We start from the raw sequence: 21,440 nt of genomic DNA on the forward strand, positions 1-21,440 counted from the left end.
CAAATGCTCAATTTCCCAATTTTCTTGCCAATTTCCTGATTTCCTTTCCATCTTGGGTGAAAAACAGCAGAGTTCATCACACCTGCCCTCAGGAGCAGTTTTGTCCCAGTAACTTGGCTGCCTTGCTCCCTAGTGATGCAGCTCTGCCCCCTCCCCATGCAGGACACTTGACACTTGGAGCTATTCCCTCAGCACAAGCAGAACAGAGCAGTACAAGTCCTGCTGCATTCCTCAGGTGATAAAACCTGTTCAATGACAACCCTGTGAATATAAGATAAGATAAGTGAAAGCGTTTACAGCTTACCCAAGGAGCTGTCTGATCTGAGAGAGTCAAAACCAAGACCTGGTGTCTTCAAAACAGCACACAGCCACCTGCAAGGCTCCAATCCCACACTTACTCCAGAGAGATGCAGAGAATTATTTACACTGTCCTGCACTCTGCTAAACTGTTTACTCAGTTGGGAATTTGTCCTGTTGCCTCACTCCACTCCCCTCTTGGGAAGCACAAGCTAAAACTCAGGTCTGGCCAGCAAAGGACCTTTGCTCAAGAGCTGTGGGAGCACTGGGGGCTGTTTTCTGTCCTCCCACTTATCCTGCTGGGACACTGGCTGGCTGCAGCAGCAGCACCAGTTTATCCACCAGTATCTTTTACTGGTTCTGCTGAGGTCATGCTGGTACCAGAAAGACAGAAAGGATGGGCAGAAAGCATACCCTGTGCTTGCAGACTCCACTAACACAACGCAGCAGTGTCTCATGTCAGTGCTGCCGCCACGCCCTCGCACACCCCTGCTCAGCACACTCCTTGGGAGAAGCATCCTGGAAAATCCCCAAAGCAAGAGGACTCCTTTGGCCTGGCCCATTGCTTTACATGAGCTGTGGGACCCTCTCACAGCACCCCTCTCTTAATATGGACTCAACCTGCTAGAAAACAGCTCTTCTCAATCTCAGATGTCCAGTGGTGCCACAGCTACTGCCATAGCCGGTACATGTTTCAGCAGCTGATGGACAAGAGACTGAAGTGTGGGCCTGGTTCCCAGACCACTGCCAGTTCCTAGCCCAGGCTTTAGCTGAGGAGCTCCCTGCTATGGCCATGTGCACCATGTGTGTTCTCATGGGCTGCAAGCAGCTCCTCCTCACCTTCCCTGCAGCCAGCAGAGCTCTCCAAATCTTTTCATCTGCCATACTACCTGCTTCCCAGTCAATCTATTCATAGAACTGCAGAATCACAGGATGGTTTGGGTTGGAAGGGACCTTAAAGACCACCTAATTCCACCCTCCTGCCAGGGGCAGGGATACCCTTCACTAGCCCAGGTTGCTCCAAGCCCTGTCTAACTTCGCCTTGGACACTTCCAGGGATGGGGCAGCTACAGCTTCTCTGGGTAACCTCTGCCACAACCTCACCACCCTCACAGGGAACAATTTCTTCCCAATATTCCTGCCCTCTTTCTCTGTAAAGCCATTCCTCCTTGTCCTGTCCCTCCATCCCTTGTCCCCAGTCCCTCTCCAGCTCTCCTGGAGCCCCTTTAGGCCCTGCAAGGGGCTCTCAGGTCTCCCTGGAGCCTTCTCTTCTCCAGGTGAACCCCCCCAGCTGTCCCAGCCTGGCTCCAGAGCAGAGGGGCTCCAGCCCTGGGAGCATCTCTGTGGCCTGCTCTCTAGCAGCTCCCTGTCTTTTTGTGCTGAGCACCACAGAACTGGAGGCAGCACTGCAGGTGGGGTCTCACACGGGCAGACCAGCCTAATTTTCCTACATCCTTCTTCCCCTGGGACACTGAAGCAGAGCACACTCTTCTAGTAACACCCCAACACAAAGTCATCAGACATAGGAGCCTCCATGACACTCAGTGTTCAGGCATTAGTCTACATCTTAACCCTGGAACAGTACCATCCCTGTACAGCCAGTATTTCCCAGGGTAGTCTCCCCTTTTTGCTTCACTCCACCTTCAAGGCAATCCCAGTTGCTGCCTGTGCTCTGCCCTGGGTCTTCTTGCTATCACTACTCACCTGCACAGGAGGCAGCAGGTCATCCATCATCTCCCAGGAGAAACACTTTGCTTGCCCTCTATTCCAGAGCATCTCCACTGACTCCTCATCCCCACCTCTCACTGGAGGAAGACACTTGCCTCTAGGTCCCAATGGCCCTCCAGTACTTCTCCAGGCTCAGCAGAGCTTGAAGAGTCATAGAATCCTGAATTGGAAGGGGTCCACAAGGATCACTCAGTCCAACTCCAGGCTCTGCAACAGGACACCCCAACAATCCCACCCTTAGCCTGAGAGCATTGTCCCAACACTCCTGGAGCTCTGGAAGCCTTGGGGACATGACCCTGGGGAGCCTGTTCAGTGTCCAACCACCCTCTGGGGGAAGAACCTTTCCTGAGTTCCAGCCTAAACCTCCCCTGACACAGCTCCAGCCATTCCCTGGGGTCCTGTCACTGGTCAGAGAGAGAAGAGAGCAGTGCTGCCCCTCTGCTGGCCCTTTTGAGGAAGCTGCAGACTGTGATGAAGTGTCCCCTCAATCTCCTCTTCTACAGACTGAAAAAGCTGTGATGGTTTAGGAATGGTATTCCCCAATTTAGTGCTCTCACTAAATCCACACTGCCGCTCACTCCCCTCTCTCCTTCCCCCTTCCCTCCTGTGGCTGGCTGGAGAGAAGAACTGGAGGCACAAAAGATAAAGATCCCAGGTTGAGAAAAGAACAATTTACACAAAAGTGTACAAAAGAGAGAGTGATTCACATGCAAAAATGCTCACTACCGAGTTGGACCCGACCTCAGCCACGGGACCAGAGTTACCCAAAGCACTCACTCCCTCCGGCTCCCAACCAGCATTACTGCTCAACTTTTTTTTTGCTCAACTGGAAGGAACCCCTTCTTCCCCCTGCCTCCAGCAATGACATGAGGGGGTATAGAATAACCTCTGGGGGTCCTGGTCATGGACCCTCCTGGCTACTGAAAATATTAACCCTGTCCTGGCCCGAACCAGGACACAAGCCAAGTGACCTCAGCTGCTCCTCATCACATGAGGATTTAATTCAAGAGAGTTCAGTGCATCCCTCTGTAGAATGGCCTAATACATAAATTCCCATTCTAATGAAAAAAACAACTCATTCCTGGATAAACTTATCTAATAAGAAGAATTTATGGCCCATGAAGCCCCTAAAGTTTAGCACAAAGTAGCCTATAATACATGGATTACTCTGGGATATTATCACAGGCAATACTTCAATTTAAAGCAAACAGCTGAGAGACTCCTGGTGTGTCCCATGCACCTGACATTGCTCCCTCGCTGGAACAAAAGCTATTCCAAACTATTTTCTTCCACACACAGATGGAGTCTGCTGAGATGTCAGCCATCAGCCTGATGGAACCTGTACTTCTACCCCAGAAAAGAGGCACCAGCCTGAAAAGCACAGTGATGGGGACAGCCACCTTTTAGACTTCAGAAGACTCTTAAATCAGAGCAGTGAATGTGCCCAGCTGAAGCATGTTCTCGTTTGCAAAAGATCTGAAGAACTGCATCCTTAGTGAAAGAGCAAATTGATGAGCTCAGCTGGAAGAGCCAGGCACTGCAGCCAGGACAGAGCACATGGCCTGCCCCATCAGCTCCCCCCATGCACTTCTTGTGCTGCTTTGTAAAATCACTGAGGCTATAAATTTATAAAAAATTGTCTGGGTGGGCTGAGCAGAGCCTCCTGAGAAATTCTGCTACAGAACATCAGCTCTTTCTGAGACAAGTCCCAGCACAGACCATGCAGGGAACATCAAACCTTCTGGTAAAACACAGTTGTCACTTGTCCATGTTATCATTTTTTAAGATTAAAAAAAAGTTTATTTTACTGTGTTTATTTTAGTTTAGTTTAGTTTATTTATTTTAGTTTATTTTACTATCATCTCCAGAAAGTCCAAAAATGAGACAAGGTGTTCGGATTGAATTATCCAGTCTCTCAAGTTCTATCTGGAACAAGTTTAGGTACTTACTGTCCATTCTCCAGGTCCTTCACGTGGCAAACGGATGCTTCCACCATGTCCTTTGGGTTGTGGTAGGGACTGCTGGCAATTGGATGCTCCTCGAGGTGATAGTGCCGGGCTGTTCCATTGACTTTGTAGATCAGGGGGCTGGCTTTCCCATTGGGTGACATCTCCTCCTTGTTTCTCTCCTTCTCAGGTATCACTACTTCAATTTTCACTTCAACTGCAGGAACAAATAGAAACCTTCATTAAAATGAAGCCAGAAGTTTTGCTGCCATTCTGTCTCTCTCTCTCCTCCCTTAAACTTGGAAAGGAGCAGACAGACATCAGAACAGATGTTTTTTGTTGGCTTCCCTGAGAAGATAAAACATTTAATATCAAACCTGGCTTGATTACATTAGCCCCTTATTCCTCTGTTCTTTCTGCATTGGGCACTTTGTATTCATCAAGAACATATTCTTGCAAGCAGAGTCATGAGTCATCGGTGCAAAACAACCCCTCAGCCACAGTTCTTGTTCTGTTTAGTGGAAAACAGCTTCAAGCAGCTTCATGTGAGGCACGCCAAGGCCTCTGGGGCTCAGAGAGACTTCAAAAAACCCTTTAATTGTTTGTAGGTAACATTAACTGAAAGAGAAAGCCAACACTGCATGGTGCATAAAGCTGTTCCATTAGATGGAGACCAATTAATAAAGAACTAGAAATACCAAAATTATTTCCATGTGAGGTTTTGAGTTTAGAGTGACTCTTCAGTATTAGGTAACAAAAGAAAGGATGGTCCATTTTTCTCATGTGTCCACCACTGAACAAGTCTGACAATAAAACATCCCTTTCCTGAGGACCAGGGTACCCACGGACACGTGGGAGAAGGGACTGTGGGGAACAGAGGAGCTCTTCTTGACCACTCAGGTGAGGATATGCAGAAGTTACTGTGAGGGTGGTGAGGGCCTGGCACAGGTTGCCAGAGAAGCTGTGGCTGCCCCATCCCTTAAAGTGTTCAGTGCTGGTTAGAAGGGACTTGGAGCAACCTGGGATAGAAGGTGTCCCTGCCCATGCCAAGGGGCTGGAATGAGATAGTCTTTAAGGCCCTTTCCAACCCAAACCATTCTGTCATTCTATGTTCATCCAAGCTCCCTGAAGGGCAGCACTCACCCATCCTCCCCGCTCACTCACCCAGCTGCAGCCACACCCACTGCCCCATGCCTGGGCTAGGCAGGCTGGGCACAGAAGGAGCAGAGGAAGCCACTGATGAGCTTTCATATCACAAAGTGGAAAACATCACTTTATCTCCTAGGGATTTCATAAAGCTGAAGCCATTAATATTAATAATAAACCCCTGTGAGTTCTATAGCAAACCAGAGGGAAGTGCCAGAGATTGGTGAAGTGTCTCAAGCACAAAGGTGATCATTGAGCTTTCCCCATCTTATAAATGTCATGAACAGGAAAGGCTGTACAGAAGATAAAAATTAAAGTTCACAAACTAAACAGGTTAAGGAAAGGTCAAAAAAAAAAAAGCTAAAAACAAGCCCTACAGCAAGAGATGGGCCCTGAGTTGTCTCAAAACTTTTATCACAAAAACATTGAGAGGACAATGGAAGAACAAATCAGGGGGGAGGTATTTTATTTTGGAAGAGGGAAAACAACTAGCCATGGCCACCCAGGTGCTGGAAGCAGGTGGCTGTCTCGGGAGTCCTGCAAGTTTCTGCTGCTTGTGCCAGCTCAGCAGGGCAAGCGATTGTGTAGCTTTTTGCCAAAGAGTCAGATCTCTGCACTCACCAGGGCAGGATTCACTGGGGGTACTGATCCAGGAAAGTGATTTACCATGTATGAATGCTGAATTAGCAGAAAACATCAACTTCTCTTGCTCTGTTGCAGCTGCAGGAGTTAATGCAAACTAACAGGGCCAGCACGATGCATTTAAAAAAACCATATTGCTTTGTGCAAATCTATTCCTGGAACTCTAGAGAAGCAGCCCAGCTGCTGCAGGTACCCAGTGAAGAGGTAGCTCTCCATAAGAACTGCCTTCCTAGCGCACTGGGAGAAGCAGACATGGATTTTCGAGGACAGCTAGGAAATATAACGAATGCTCATTTATGCCAGTCCCAGTGAAATACTTTTGGCCAAAGAAACAAGAGTCTCATGTCATATAATTTCATAATCAGATATTTACCTGCAGCGAATGAGGTTGAGCATCCTTGCAGCCAGACTGCGGAGCCAGAACATGTCTCAGGATGAGACCAGGCTGGCACCAGCAAAGCCAGCAGCTCTGAGCCCTAGCAGTGACATTGATATCAGTGAATTCACCCTGCAGGAATCAGTCTCCATGTCTCACTTGGCTGATGCCTCAGGGCTCTGTTTTCCAGAGCACATTTGGGTCAGGTGAGTACCTGGAGTGCTCTCTGATCCACGGGCATGTGAACCTACCGGGATGAAGATGGAAATGTAGCTCTGCTCTCTTCACTTCTTCCTCAGTCAGAAAAACATATGCAGGAAGCAGCAAGTCTCTGGCACCAGTATGTGACTTGGCATTGCTTGGGACTCACTGACACTGCTGGACAAATGTCCAGAGGAAAAGAAAAAGAGGTATAAAGCCTTCTCCCTTCCTATTTCAGGCTCCACACTTCACCACTTGCCTCTGTGGGAGGCAATTCCCACTTGCCTCTTGCCAACACTTTATCCCCCATCTCCTCCTTCTCATCACTCTTGGCCCCTACCTGGGGTGTCCCTCTGGCCTGAAACCTCCATTCCTGAGAGAATGAACCTGAGCTGATCCAGTAAACTGCTTCAGTTGCCATCAGGGAGAATGACATTTATATGAAATATTTATAAATCCAAGTCTAATTCTGAAAACTGATTGGTACAATGGGGCAGGGGCCAGCGTGCTCCAGCCCTTTGACAGTCATATCCTGTAACTGCTAGAAGAGAGCCTGGACCTTAAAGCAAACTGTTTGTAAAGTTTTAGGCATGTGACTACAAATCAGGGCAGTGGATAACTCCTCAGGGACACAGAGATATGGACAGAGATATAGATACAGATAGAGAGATAGAGATACAGATATCAATATAGATACATAAGTATGGGTATAGATATAGGCATAATTATAGATTATTTAGATAAAAATATAAAGAGAGATATGTATAGTATAGATAAAATAGATGAGAGAGAGACAGAGAGAGATGTGCCATCAGCATCACTTCTAAACATATGTGTTTATGTACACTTTTAATATATACCCATACATACACACACATTATATATATAAAGGACTAGGAGGCCAGGACTGTAAGTATTTTATAAGAATATAGAAAAAAGCAGAGGAACCAGTTGAGTAGGGGCTCAAACCAAACATCCACATAGATCTCAGCACTATCAGCTCTTGCTGTTCAAAAATCCTGAGTCAGCTCCCCAAAGTCACAGAATTGTTTAAAATACAGAGTCTTGACAAGACTATGAATTTTAACCCAGGTTTTCAGCCTTTAGGTCCACCACTGCTGGGACCCTCCACATACACTCAACCCTATTCATCACAGTTGGCTTAGGTGTTGTTTTCACACAGTGGCCACAATGCTCTTGTGCTTTGCTTCATATAATGCACACGAGCAGTAAGTCCTTAACACCCCACTACATCTCCTGCAAATTTATTCCTTCTTCATCACTATTCACAGCCTTGTGGGACAAGTCAAAGCCTCTGCCTGCTTTTGGGCAGGTACCTGAGACGTGAGGCTAGAACTGTTGGCATAGACCCCAGAGCAGAAGCTGGCAGGTGGCTGGGCAGCAGTGCAGGGTCATGGACATTATTTTAAAAAATTAGGGTAATTAAAAGACTTCTTTATCATAGGACTGTGTTTCCAGTATGGCTCAGAGACCTTCTAGAGGCTAAATTTAAATTATGGATATCAGATCATTGAAAGTGTGCTACTTAAAATGAGAGAAACCAGGAATACTGAGTCAATATGGGAAGAGGGAATTACCATGCACCAAGAACTAACTTGAACCTTGGGGAGTCTGGGTATGTGTGGCCATAGGGGATGGAGGCGCTGAGCTGACAAGGGGAGAACAGTGAGTGTGCCTTCCCCAGCCCCAAAACCCTGAGATGCCCCAAGGTGTGCTGCTCAGGGGCTGGAGGCACAAGGCAGAGAAGCACTGAGGGCACGGAACAGCCTGGTATGGGCTCTACGGTGCCAACAGTTCCAGGAGCAGTGGAAACCAATAAAGCATCAAGGGATGATGCTGGAGGGACCAGCAAGGTACAGTGAGCACAGCCAAAAATCTCAGTTTACCCCATCAGGGTTTATTTTCCCAAAGCCAACACAGAACAAATCCACCACCATGGAACTCACTGGGGGCTCACTGTGCCCTGCCAGAGCTGTGCTTTCCAGACATTCCCCAGGCACGTTCATGCTGCCTCAACTACAAACCCCAATGAGAGCAACTTCTGGTGGTCTCAAAGAGACTCCAAACCATTTCTATTGACCATTTCTTCCCCTCCTTCCAAGGCAAGGTTGGATGGGGCTTGGAGCAACCTGATCTAGTAGAAGGTGTCCCTGCCCATGGGAGGGGATCAGAACAAGTTGGTCTTTACAGTCCCTTCCAGCCCAAACCATTCTGTGATTCTATCGTTCTACTAATAATGACAGCTCATGACAAAATCACCATGTCAAATCTGCCTGGCTCTGCTTTCCTTCTCCAGATAATGTGTCAGCAAATGCCACACTCCCAAAAACCAGCATGTAGGACTTGCCAGCCAAGCCTGGGGGCACCCTCAGAGACAAGCTCAGGTCACACAACCAACAGCACCCTCTCCAGTAGCATGCAGCATCCCTGGGAATGGAGCATGTTCCCTCCTAAACACATTCTCTAGGCAAGGGCAAAGCCCCAGACATTCCACGTGCAGTGGAGTGGCTGCTTTGCCCCATCATCAAGCACTGAGCCCAGCAGGAGAAGGATAATCAAAATTTATAGGTTTTGAAGCCACTGTTCCACACCCTGCCCAGAGATGGTGCTGCTGCAGCTCACACAGAGCTGGCGCTGGTGCACGATGGTTCCTGTCACCCGTCATCCTGCCCAGGCTGCACTGCAGGAGCGGGTGCTGGGATAACACACAGGCTGCCAGCTCATCCTCAATGCATCACATACTCAAGACAAAACACAGGAAAAAATTATGCAGAGATTGAGAACTGGGCCTTCAGAAGAGAATCTGGCATCACGGGACTGCAGCACTGGAGATAACAGCAGATTACTTCATTGCTTGAACATAAGCTCTTAATTAAACACTGAAATATCAGGACAGGGACAAGCACTGCAGCAGCAGCCAGATCTGGGGGCTGGCCAGCGCTACAGTCAGCACATCTATTTAGGGATCCAGGACTCCACTCCCCAAAGCTCTTGTACCACTCATCTGCTCCTCAAAAAGTGAGATGTGTGCAATGCCAAGGTTATCTCGAGAGTGTTAAGTGACTTAGGGTCTCTCTTGGATATACGGAGATGAAGCAGATAAGGACTTTGTGTACATCTTTAAAAAGTCTCTGAACCGATTCCATCGGCTTCAGACTGCATCTGAAATATGCCCTTCGTGTGGATACAGCACTGATGGATCAAGTAACTCTATTCTGTCCCTGCTTCTTACTTGGACGGGAAATAGGTAGATTCTGAGAAATAGTAAAGACCAGTACTCAGCTCCAATGGTGTTAAATTCCCACACAAAATGGTTGTAAAACCCCTTTGCTAGAACAATTAGTATCCTCAAATGCCTCTGTTTACCTCCCTGCATTTGCAGGTTTTGTAACTCCGAGATGAAGCCCTGCAGTCGATGCTGAGCCACCCCTGGGCTGCAGAAGGCTTGTCTGAAGCCTTTTTGAAGATGGCTAATCCAAACCAGAGCTGAGGGATGGCAGTGCATCACAGGGTGACATTTTCAGGCATTTGGCCCTGCTAGGCAAATACAGCTCTCCATGAAAATCTGCAGCTCAGGAAAGACATCCACAGAGTGATGGTCTTCCAATACCAGTCCAAGATTACACACAGTTTTGCTGATGGGATACAAAATAAAGCGGAGTTGCCAGCAGAGTTTGTCACAAGTTTACTCAACAAAGGCATTTATTCCTGTATGCATTTTCACTCCTCAAGCATTTCAAGGAAAGATATAAACAGGGTTTTCATGAAGAAAACTAACAGGTCACAGTGTCCAATGCCCTATTACTTTGGCAATGACCCATAACATAATTCCAGTACGGGTCAAGGGCAGAAAATCACCTTTATTTTCTCCTTGTGCCTTACACAAAGGCAGGACCTCACTCCTTCAATGTTCAATGGGTCACAACTCCTGCTGCCCTTCTGACCTTTTGAGTCCTTCAACCTGAAATCTCCCCTGCCTGAAGCAGTGAAGACAAATTGCCAAGAAAAGGTCCCCAAGAGACATTTGTCCACCCACAAAGGCTACACATGCTGACTGATCTGATAGCACCCGCCACTAGCTGATTCCCCTTGCCCTGTAGCACAGGGAGCTAGGAGCTCTCCTCCATGGCAGTTTTGGCAACACTGATTGGGCCAGTCCCCCATGCACCAGCACCACTCCCTGGGGTCCTGCGCTGGGGTGACGTGGGTGCTGCTGGCTATGATGAGTGTGGGTGACCATGTGGTGCCTGCTCATGCCCAGCCTGCTCAGCACAAGGCTGAACATTGACATTTCCACATCACCCCTCAATCTGCCAGTTTGCCTGGGCAGATGGCATCACAGCCCCTGCCCCTCCCACATCCACTCACATTCCCCAAACCGCACAAAACAGGGAGCCCACCCAGCCCAGCTGTGGCGGGACCATGCCAGGCAAGGGGGGCATCCTTGATGTCCAGGTGCCTACATCTGCTTTCCCCACTGGAAGCAGTACATATGGACAGGCTTGGCCAAGATAATAAAATCCCAACAGCAGAGCAGCTCCAGGACTGCAGGGAAAAAATAAGGGCTGGCCAGTGAGTGACAGAGCTGCAGCAGAAGGAAAGTGCTGGAGCCCCAAGTGTCTGTGGGGATGGCTGTCACACAAACCTGCCCTGGGGCACGAGAGGGGCAGCTCTGCCCCAGGTACAGCAGAAAGGCAGAAGCAGGAGGGTAGTGAGGTACAAGGAGATGGGACCGGGCAGAGCTGCCCACCTCGTGCTGCAGGGTGAGTTTCCCTCCCACTCATCCACCACCCCCCTAGCACCCCCTGGCAGTGCTGCTGCCCCCCACAGCTCCCTGCCTGGGAGTGAGAGAGCCAAGGAATCTGGGGGGATTAAGAACCCAGTAATCCTCCCTGCGTGAGCCGAGCATTAACATTCCCCCTGCCAGCGTCCACTGCTGACCTACTTCTCCCACGGGGACGGCGGGATGGGGCCTCGGCGTTGGAGGGCAGTCACCTGGTTTGGGCTTGGAGAAGCATCCTCCCATGGCGCCGTGCGGGACAAGCAGCGGGGCCAGGGGCGGGCAGGTCATCAAGGGCGCAGGCACATCCTCGCATCGTACACGGCGAGCTCGCGTGTCTCGGCTCCGGCGTCGATCCCCACGTGCCCTGGGTAGAAAAGCACTGTGAGCCGGTACCGGTCGCTGCAGGGAAGGGAAGGCAAACCCGTGACAGCGCTGCTGCCCACAGCCCACAGCGGTACCGGTACAGTGAGCACACACAGCACGGGGGCACTGAGCCCCAGGCACCCCCGGTGACCCCAGGGACAAGTGGACAACGTGCTGCTTGGGTCACCGCGCTGGGAGCCGCCGGTAAATTCAGTGATGAAGTTTATAAATTCAGTCATCAAAGTTAATTACAAAAACCTTCATATCATTTATGGTCAGACTTTAATAACTTTTCAAAGCCCTGCCTTTGGGAATTAAAGCTCTAAGCACACAGGTCACAGCCTAAATACAATGATTAAACTATAAATACATTTCAGTTGTTTTTTTCCTGTTATTATTAGGTATTCCAGTTATGCTCATTCCTGCAGAAATGCCCTTGGCTTTGGAACTAATTAATTAAAGAGGTTTTTATATCAGACCATTTTGCATCAACCTCCTTTTTTTATACTATTAAAACCATTTTTTTTTTAATGTTTGAAGTCAAGTTGTGTTTTTCTTATTAGTTTTGACTTGGAGTGCTCTCAGATTTGACACAAAGAATTCAGATAAACCTTCTCAGTTACACCGCATGACTGAAAACAGCAAAGACTCATCCAACACAGTGGTAATAAAATAGTATATTTAATTCATTTCACCCTTTCCTACCTGAATTGAACCAATGGGTTTGCCACATATTCAAAAAGCCCTCTGATCTGGGCAGGAAATTAAAAACCATTCCCAAATTATATTTTAAGACAGACAAGGTAGGCTTTCCTATAGCTTAGAAAGTGCCTCAAGGTCTTTATAATAAGAATTAGAGAAGTGCCAAGAGACAGATAACTAACCCTACACCTTCTTTCCTTTGCTTAAACAGCAACTCAAAATATCAGATGTATCCCTCTGTTTCCAGAGGGATGCCATGCATGGCAACACCTCCACCAAGCCCCAGGTATGTTGCAGAAGCACCTTCAGAGCTTGGAGCATGTTGAATAAGCAATCCAAGCTATAGGGGAACAGGGGCCTGGTGCCCTGCACACGGTGCAAAGCAAACACATGCTATTTGATACTGAGCAGTGAGGGTACCACTTTGGAGCAGACTATTAACACAGCAAAACCAACCCAACACTGCCCACAAAGAGTGATCAAATGTGTGTGGAGCCACCAAAATTTTCATGTGCAAAGAGGGATCATTAAATGCAGAAGGGAAGAGCCATTAGCTCTTCTCCGAGAGCATCCCAGGGAAACAGCATGACAACGTTAATGCAAGAGTAAATGCCAAAAAATTGCCACATAAGAAGATGCACAAATGCAGAGGAAGACTGGGGAGCAGTGGGGAGAAACAGAATGGAGACATCACATACAGTAGCTGCTGTACAGCCCTTTGCCAGAACCAGCAGGAGAAAAGGAAAATAGCTTTGGACCAGGCAAATCAAATCTTGAGCTTCTGATGTATCAGTGATACAGGACAACAGTTTAGTGTAAAACACATAATGAAATACTGCCACAGCTGCCTCAGGAGCAAACCAACCCTCCCCCCCTCACCCACCTTTCCAACCCAGAGCAGCAATTTGCAGTGGGTTTCCTGCAGCAGAAGTGGATGTTGTGGTGGCAAGACAGGGTCATGCTCCAGGCAGGCAGTGCCCTGGCAGCATCCCAGCATTCCCTCGGGATGCTGTGCATGTGGACGAGCACAGCAGGGAACCCCAACTACCAGGCAGGCAATGGGGTGGACAGCAGAAGGGTGGCTCCCAAAGGTGCCTCAGCAGAAACACTCCAACTTCTCCAAACCCTCCAGAAATGCTGATGCAGGACTGGTTTCCAGCTGCTCTGGGTGGTTTTAACAGGGAGGCATGTCAGAATTCCTGAATGTCAGGCATTCATCTGAGATGCCTTTACTTTGTTTGGACCCTAAAGATAGCAGCCATGCCCTCAGCCCACTTCACATCTCTCCACTGATGGTCCCCCCAGCCCTTCAGAGGCACTGAGACATTTGCACCTCCCAGCACAGGTGAGAGGGAAGTGGTTGATATCTGAGCTGTCCCTTCTCCACTCCTGGTGTTCACTGGGCAAAACCAAAATGGTTCTTGGTAGAATTTCAGCTGATGCCACCAGAGGAGAAGCCACCTAGCTGCCTCCAACCTCAGTCTCAGCAAGGACATAGAGATGCTTCAGAATCAACTGAGACCCAGCTGGTTACAGAAAGGCACCAGCCTGCCCTGCTGACCGACTCAGAGGACACAACATGGTCATGTCACTGCTAATAGCATCCAGAGGCGCCAATCCAGAGCTGGATCCTGCAGGAGTCATGGTCAAAATCTCCTCTCTATTAGAAGAAGGAAAGCTTATATACAACACGATGTAGCTGAACCCAGGATACCCCATAAAACCTTGCAAAGTCCCGAAGGGTAATGGCCTGACCTGCATAAGGTGTCCATGCCTCAGTAAACCAATACATCATCTGTTCCCTGAAGAAAATGACACTCTGTGCCACACAGCTGGGCAGGAAAACACGTTCAACATCTGCTCAAAGAGGCAATTGTTGTGGTGCTGAGGAACAAACTGCCCCATCCCTAAAACTCCAGTGTGAATGGGGAACCGGCCCTGCACCAGGCTGTCTGCAGAATTCCATCACCCACAGAGAGCACTGCCTGAGCACATAACTGAGGACACCAGCCTGCTCTAAACAGGAGAAATAGGGAAAGTAATCCAACAAATTGAGAGAAACAATCCAGTGCTCCCGACCCTGCACACCTCCCCTGCACGGCAGTAGCATATGTAAAATATGGCAACATCAAGTTTCAGTGCAGGTCAGGGATATAAGACCAGACAGACCACATGGCTCAGCCCAGCCCACACTTCCCACCAGGCTCAGACAGTGTGCTCAGAGCAGGATCCAGAGTCTGCACCACTTCTGAGCGGTGCAGAGCTGGCAGAGCTATTATTAGCACTGTGCTTCTGCTTGCTGCAGCACCCCAGGCTCCTGTTTTAATCGAGTACTCTGCTGTGACTCCGGAATCTTTTCCAAGAGCTAATGTGGCAACTATATAACTATATCAGTATATCAGTACACTGTAGGTATAAATAACGTTTTACCCCCGAACATCAGTTTGTGTTTATTGCTGCAGTATCATTTCCTCACCTGGCACTCAGGTCCTTCCCATCCAGCTGCAGCATCTGTCAGCACCTGTCCTGCTGCTGTGAATAATCCTGCATTGCCTGCCTAGAAGTCTGGCACAGCTCTGAGCACCAAGTTGTGCCCAGTGACACGAGCATCTCCCCAGAGACATCAGTTTGCAATCCAAGGTAGTTCCAGTTGGAGAACTCCGTGGAGCACTGAGCATGGACACACTCATGACATTGTTGATGGAATTCCCCCAGCCATGATTCACCTGCTGTGGGAGGGGGCCCTAGTGTATATGACACCACCTGCCTCCATGGCCTCTTCAGGTTCCTCCAGACCCCCAGTGCCAGCCCTGGGTGCCACCAGAAGGAGAAGAGGGGAGAGAGCTGTTCCCCCTCCCCTTCCCACTCACCCAGTACAAGTCCTCACAGCTGGTCCCCTGGCCAGACAGAGGGGCGCCCTGCCACCTTCCAAGGCAGCTCCACCCCGTCCCCAACCCTGAAGCCTTTCTCTCTAGCCCTGGACCCAAATCTCCTCTCCCCAGTGACGTGAGGGCTCCCAGTATTGACGTGAAGGTGACTGATGTGATCTCCTGGCACCAGGGGCACGTGAGGTCAGAGAAAATAGGGGCTTGGTGCCAACTCACTACATGATCCCAGAGAAAAAACTCCCACCCTGCCACCACCAGCAACCAACATCCATTCACCCAGGAAGCTCAGGATCATGTGCTCAGCCAGCCTTTCTCCTCTCTTGATTTCCACATTTCTTGATTTTCAGATCAATAGAAAGCCAGGTCCAAACAAGAGAGGATGAGGAAGGTCTCTTCTAGGACACACACCAGGATCAAAAAGCAGAGGTGAGCAAGAGGTGCCCAAAGAAGGCATTCCATCACGATAAGGAAGAGACCTTCCCATGTGTCGAGGAAGAATTTCTCAGTATTGGAGGACTAAAGAAAACAATGGAGAGGCAGGCAGTGTGGGCCATGGGATGGTTGTTTCCCAAAAAGAGTGGGATCAAAGGGCCAAACAAAGAGATGTGACACCCCTCAGTAGCTTTTAATGCAGGAAGGGCAACATGGCAGCCCCAATGCAGTTGTGGTCATGACCATGTTGGTGTTCATCTCCCATCAGGGCGGCACCTCTTGCTCTGCACCTTCTGCCCAGGTTCATGGATGAATTTAGGCTAAAAGAGGTCTCTGGAGGTCATCTGATCCAATTCTAGCTGTGAGTAGGGTGACATACCCACCTAGATCAAACCTTAATGCTGTCTTAAAGCTTTGGAGAATGGACTCACTGCTATTCATGACTTGACCCACTGACACCTGAGGGTTCTCAAAGATACCAGATCTTTTCAGATGGGTATCAGTGGAAAAGACTCAGTGGTCTGCAAAGAACAAGAAAATCCATCCTTCGCATCTGGAGACCAATCCAGAGCTCCCCATTCACACCACATTTGGCAGATGCAGCACTCCTTAGAAATAGGAAGAGGAGACGTTAAACAATTTCACTTCCTCAACACTTTGAAGCACGGATACTAGGACCAGGAATGACATTTTTGCCCCCAGGTATATCACTTCTGGAGTATTTTGTAATGCTCAGACTCCCCAACTTACATCCAGCAGAGGAAGGGAAGGAGTTGGGCAGTCATGCAGTCCCCTAGAGCCATGGCAGCTCCAGGGGACTGGGCACACGGCTTGCTTACGTGCTCAGGGAACAGCTCATAGCCAGTTTGGGGTCAGAAAAGAGTTTTTTCCCTTGGAGATTGGCACAGGTGCCTGGGGGCTTTTGCCTTCCTCTGCAGCTCTGAGCACAGCCCCTTGCCAAGTCTCCTTGGGGCCATTTTTGGCCAGGGATTCCCTGCTGTGGCAGGGCCAGGACTCCAGCTGTGTCTATGATCTCTCTGCCTCTCTTCCCCATGGCAGCTTTGTTTTTCTAGTTTTCAGTCATCTATAGCACACGTGACTTCTAAGGCGATGTCCAACAGCTCTGCACTCAACAGGAGCTCCTGGTTTTCAACAGCCCCTTCATACAATGACATTTTCTTTTTATTGCATCTGAGTTGTATTGTCTACAAACATTTGCCCATTTCTGCCCAGAGAACTTTGTCTTCCAGAAGCTTTATCAGTTCCTACAGAAAATTTTTGGACTCAGAGCAGTGTTACAGCCATTTGAAGAGCTCAGCACTTTCTTCCTGGAACATCCTTCGTGGATGTGTCTGAAGGGTCCGCGTCAGTCATTTCTTTCCTGCTCTGTGTAAGGACTGATCTCCACACCTCTTGGAAGACTTGCTTGTCTGCTTCACAGAGTGAAGAAGACCATGTTCCTGTTTCAGCCACTGAGATCTGGCTCTGCAAGCTGTTTCCCACACCCCCCAAGCAGGAACACAAGAGAAGGGGTCAACTGGAGGCTTAGATCATCTGGTGTCACTGTCCATGCTTGCAGGGAAGAGCTGGCTCTGACTCTGGTCCCTGCTGGGGGGAAAAAACAACCCCGATCTCAAACCATACACTATCCTCTGCAGCACTGCCAGTTCTTTGCACATGCAAAATATTGTCTTTAGCACATGGGACAGCGGGAGCCATGGAGCAGTCTCAGCAGCAGACCTGTTTTGGTCACACCCTTGAAGCAAAATGAAGCACAGACCCCACTACAACCTCTCCAGCCCATCTCACAAAGCATAGCCTATCCCACAGGGCAGCCCAGGCCCTGTTCCCTGGGTGCAAGGACTCCATCCCAGCTGGTCCTAAACACCACCAGGACCCAGAGCCCTCCTTTCCCACCTAACTCCTCACCACACACGACGGCACCCAGCAACGGACCCCATCTCTCAGCCCTGCCATCACCCTGTGTGGCTCCATCCCAGTCAGGCACATACCCACTGCACACCCACCACTACACACCAGACTCACATTCCTGCTATGCTCTTTCAACAAGGGCTGCCTGTTTCTCTCAGTTTTCTGGGGATTTGCTCTAGTTCCACTCCCACAGGGATTGCCAGAACTGTGCAGTGGGCCACCACTCTTACCAGGTTTCCTAACTCCTAGTGCAGCAGCACTAGAAAGACTTAGGAGTGGTGACTCCACATCCCCCTGTCCTTGATTAGTACACTCAGACTGTCCTTCTCCATCATCCCCTGAAGGTCAGCTCTTGTTTCACTCAGTGCCACCATGCACAATCTCACATCCCACTTCTTCTCCATCTCTGCTCAGTGGGGCAACTCCAGCCACCAGTGATGCTTTTCACCTCCAACTCAGCCAGTTTCAGCTGCCTTGCCCCCAGAATGAATTAATAAAAATATATAAGGTGCATCCCAAGAGTCCTGCAGTCTATCAGGCAGCATGCCTGCCTCTGTCCCTGGCACGACTCCCAGTGACCCTGCCAGGGACCAGACTTCAGCCCAGAGGCACACCAGCAGTCTCCCACAGCTCAAAGAATCACTGAATCAATCAGGTTGGAGAAGATCTCTCAGGTCATTGAGGCCAACATAAAACCACTATGTGCCATGTTTCCTTAAAAACCTCCAGGGATGGTTACTCCACCACATCCCTGGACAGCCCATTCCAATATCTAATCACCCTTTCAGTGAAGAAGTTCTTCCTAATGTCCAACCTAAACCTCCTCTGGCACAGCTTAAGTCTATGTCCTCTCATCCTAATCACATCCATTCCCTCCCCAAAATCAGCCAGTCTCCACAGGCCACTCGTGTGGAGTAGTCCCAGTACATCTCCGCACAGCCCGTCAAAGCAGAAGGTAGCACAGACCCCACAGTGCACAGACCCCACAGTGCACAGACCCCACAGTGCACAGACCCCACAGTGGACAGACCCCACAGTGCACAGACCCCACAGTGCACAGACCCCACAGTGCACAGACCCCACAGTGCACAGACCCCACAGTGGACACACTGCACTCCCCACAGTGCAGAGTGGTGGTGTGACAGCACTGGGGCTCTGGGTGTTGTCCAAGCACAGCTGCACCACCAGTGTCCCACCGCCCAGAGGCACCTTCCTGCCATCTCCACCACCCTGCAGAGCGCAACTGTCCCAAAAACCACAGCAACCACTGGCACAAAGTCCTGCTGATACCCTTAGCTGCCCGCAGCCTCCCCCTCTGCATACTCTGGGGTCCATTCTCCACCTGCTGCACCACCCTGGGTGCCACAGCCCATGTTCCTGAGGAGGAACCCCAGTGTTTAGGATCTCCAGTTCCTATAAAGATCTGGCTCAGCAAAATCAAACTGCCCTGTCTCCAGGACAAGCCAGGCTCTGCTGCCAAAAAAATCAGCTCTCTCCTCTGGACGCTTAACTCTGAGCACAGCCCAGGCATGGTTGGAGCATTGGGGGGCCCGAGCCTCTTCCCCCACCCCATGGATCATGCTGTGCACTCTGTGTTATCAAGGCAACATGCAGCAGCCCTGCTCTGACACCGGTGAGATGCATAGGGCTTGCCCACCAAGTAAAAAGGAGACAGTGGGAAGAGAATCAAGTCACACAGAAGAGAATGTGATAGGGGATGATGTTTTTAGGGCAGAAAGAACTTGTATTTCTAAAATAATATGGGTATGAAAACAGGCGGGTCCCCATCCTGAAGTTAACACTTCTGTCAGGAATCACACTACAAAGGATAGAGTTCCACAATGCTGTGGCTCCCAGTGCTCGCACAGACCAGCCTCCCAGAATGGGGTACCCAACTGGATGAACACGTCTGTGTTCATGCCACCGTCTCTTGACTCTCCACCTTGAGGATGCTGCATCCAGGACACTGGATCGTGCAGACTGCTTGTGCAGACATGCCACACACTGCTGCCCAGCCTCTGTCCACACAGCAGATGAGTCAAATTCAAGGGGGCTGGCATACAGGAAACCCCTTTTTCTCTTCCTGGCACTCTAGCCTTCTCTTTACCTCTCCAGCTCTTCAGCCCCTTTCTTCCCATTTGATAGCCCTTCAGCCAACTCGCCCTTCCCTCTACTCAGTGCTCCTGCTTCCTGCCATTTCCATACCCATCCTGATCCTGTTGCCTGGCCTCTGCTCCAGGGTCCCCCAGATGCTGACACACAGTGACTGACACCCTCAGAGCCCTCCTTCCTCTCCTACTCCTTCCTCCACCTTGCCTGCCTAGGAGCCCCCAGCCCCTCTCATCACAGCCCTCCCTGACAAATCTTATCTCTGCAGATGCTTCCTAGCGGGGGCCAAGATTTGCTTTACACCCACCTGGAGAAAGCAGCGGGTTTGGCTTTGCCAGGTGATTTCCTTTTGGATGGTCCCAAGAAACAGAAGCAAACTCGCTGCAAAACGCCGAGAGCAGCTCAGGGCCCCAGCAATGGGCTGTATGGCCCCATCTCACCGCGGGCAGGGAGGGATGAGGGCAGGGAGTGACATGCGCTGCTGCACTTCACCTTGTCACCAGGAGTTTGTGTCAGCGACAGCACAGAGAGCTACAAAGTTGCCGGTTGATGTCCCCCGCTGGCTCCTGAAGAAACGCAGCGGGAACGCCCTGTCGGAGCACAATCAGACAGGATTGTTTTCCTGGCTGCTGCTTCAGCGATTTACCAGCTCCAGGTTAAAGGCTCATTCGACAGCGCTGTCACTACCACCACTCCACATACCTTCTCTGTGAGCTGGACTGGAAACCATTAATCATGAGATTTGGTTCAGACCACAAAGGTTTGCCAAAAAAAAGCGCAAATGCTGGAAATTCTCCCCAGGCGCAGAGTGCACGATGCACAAAACAAATCATTTCACAACACAAGAGAGTTTTAATTCTCAACCACTCCACCACAGGCAGCCGAGTCCCTGCCGTTCTGTCCCTTCCAGGTCCCCCTTGCACAAGAGCAATCTGTGTTCCCCACAGGAGCTGGAGCAGGGCAGAAGGAGTTTATCCCAGCAATGTTTTCCGAGACCAACAGCTACAGCACAACATCGCAGTCCACCACAATCAGAGGTGGATGTCCCCTCTCAAAGGAGATTTTGCAGTTCACAGAATCACAGAATGTCCTGTTGGACAGGGACACACAAGAATCACGGAACAGTTTGGCTCAGAATAGACCTTAAAGCTCACCTCATTCCATTCCCCTGCCACGGGCAGGGACACCTTCCACTACACGAGGTTGCTCCAACCCCATCCAACCCAGCCTTGGACACTTTCAGGGATGGGGTAGCCACAGCTTCTCTGAACAACCTGTGCCAGTGCTTCACGACCCTTACCTCCCTTAGGGGAGAATGTTTCCTAATATCCAATCTACCCTCCTTCAGACTAAAGCCATTCCCCCCCTGTCCAGGTGGGATCACTGTTTCCCGGAACAGGGACAAACAAACTTGGAGAACACACTGGCGTGGGGACACGACACACAGCACAGGGACCCCAACCCGCTTTTCCCCCGCGACCCATTTTTTCACTGCTTTGACTTCCTGGGCAGTTGCTGCATGTCAGGAAAGATGCGAACACGCGACGCTTCCGCACCGCCTCCCCTCGGCTCCGCCGGCAGCTCCGGCTGCAGAGGAGCCCCCAGGCCCGCCGCGCTCTTCGGGACCCCCGGTACCCCCACCCCTGGGGGAGCAGCGGCGGCCCCTACTGCCCATTCCCTCCGGCCGGAGATGCGGTGAGGTCCTGGGCAGCGGTCTTGCACCGGGAACCTCACTCCCTTCTCATCCTCCCTGAGCCGGATCCCCACCATCCCCGCGCTTACCTGGGCAGCCGCCGTTGTGCCGACGCTGCGGGCGGAGCGCGGCCGGTGCGGGGCGGAGCGGTGCGGGGCGGTGCGGGGCGGTGCGGGGCGGT

The 21,440-nt window shown here is 50.3% G+C and overlaps 1 protein-coding gene across 2 annotated transcripts in view; it reads right to left on the reverse strand.

The window, feature by feature from the left end:
• Positions 1 to 21,382, reverse strand: part of AIFM3 (apoptosis inducing factor mitochondria associated 3) — a 49,232-nt gene extending 27,850 nt beyond the window's left edge. For both annotated transcript variants that reach the window (XM_027895398.1, XM_027895396.1), the window contains exons 1-3: positions 21,349 to 21,382; positions 11,353 to 11,504; positions 3,975 to 4,188 (exon numbers count right to left, since the gene is read on the reverse strand). In XM_027895398.1, coding sequence (XP_027751199.1) covers positions 3,975 to 4,188; positions 11,353 to 11,428 — 290 coding nt within the window. In that variant the 5' untranslated portion in view covers positions 11,429 to 11,504; positions 21,349 to 21,382. The remainder of the gene's footprint in view (positions 1 to 3,974; positions 4,189 to 11,352; positions 11,505 to 21,348) is intronic.
• Positions 21,383 to 21,440: the final 58 nt, after the last annotated feature.

Source organism: Empidonax traillii, unplaced genomic scaffold, assembly GCF_003031625.1.
Source record: "Empidonax traillii isolate 1590-97213 ecotype Southwest subspecies unplaced genomic scaffold, ASM303162v1 scaffold459:size589781, whole genome shotgun sequence".
Lineage (NCBI taxonomy): Eukaryota > Metazoa > Chordata > Aves > Passeriformes > Tyrannidae > Empidonax > Empidonax traillii.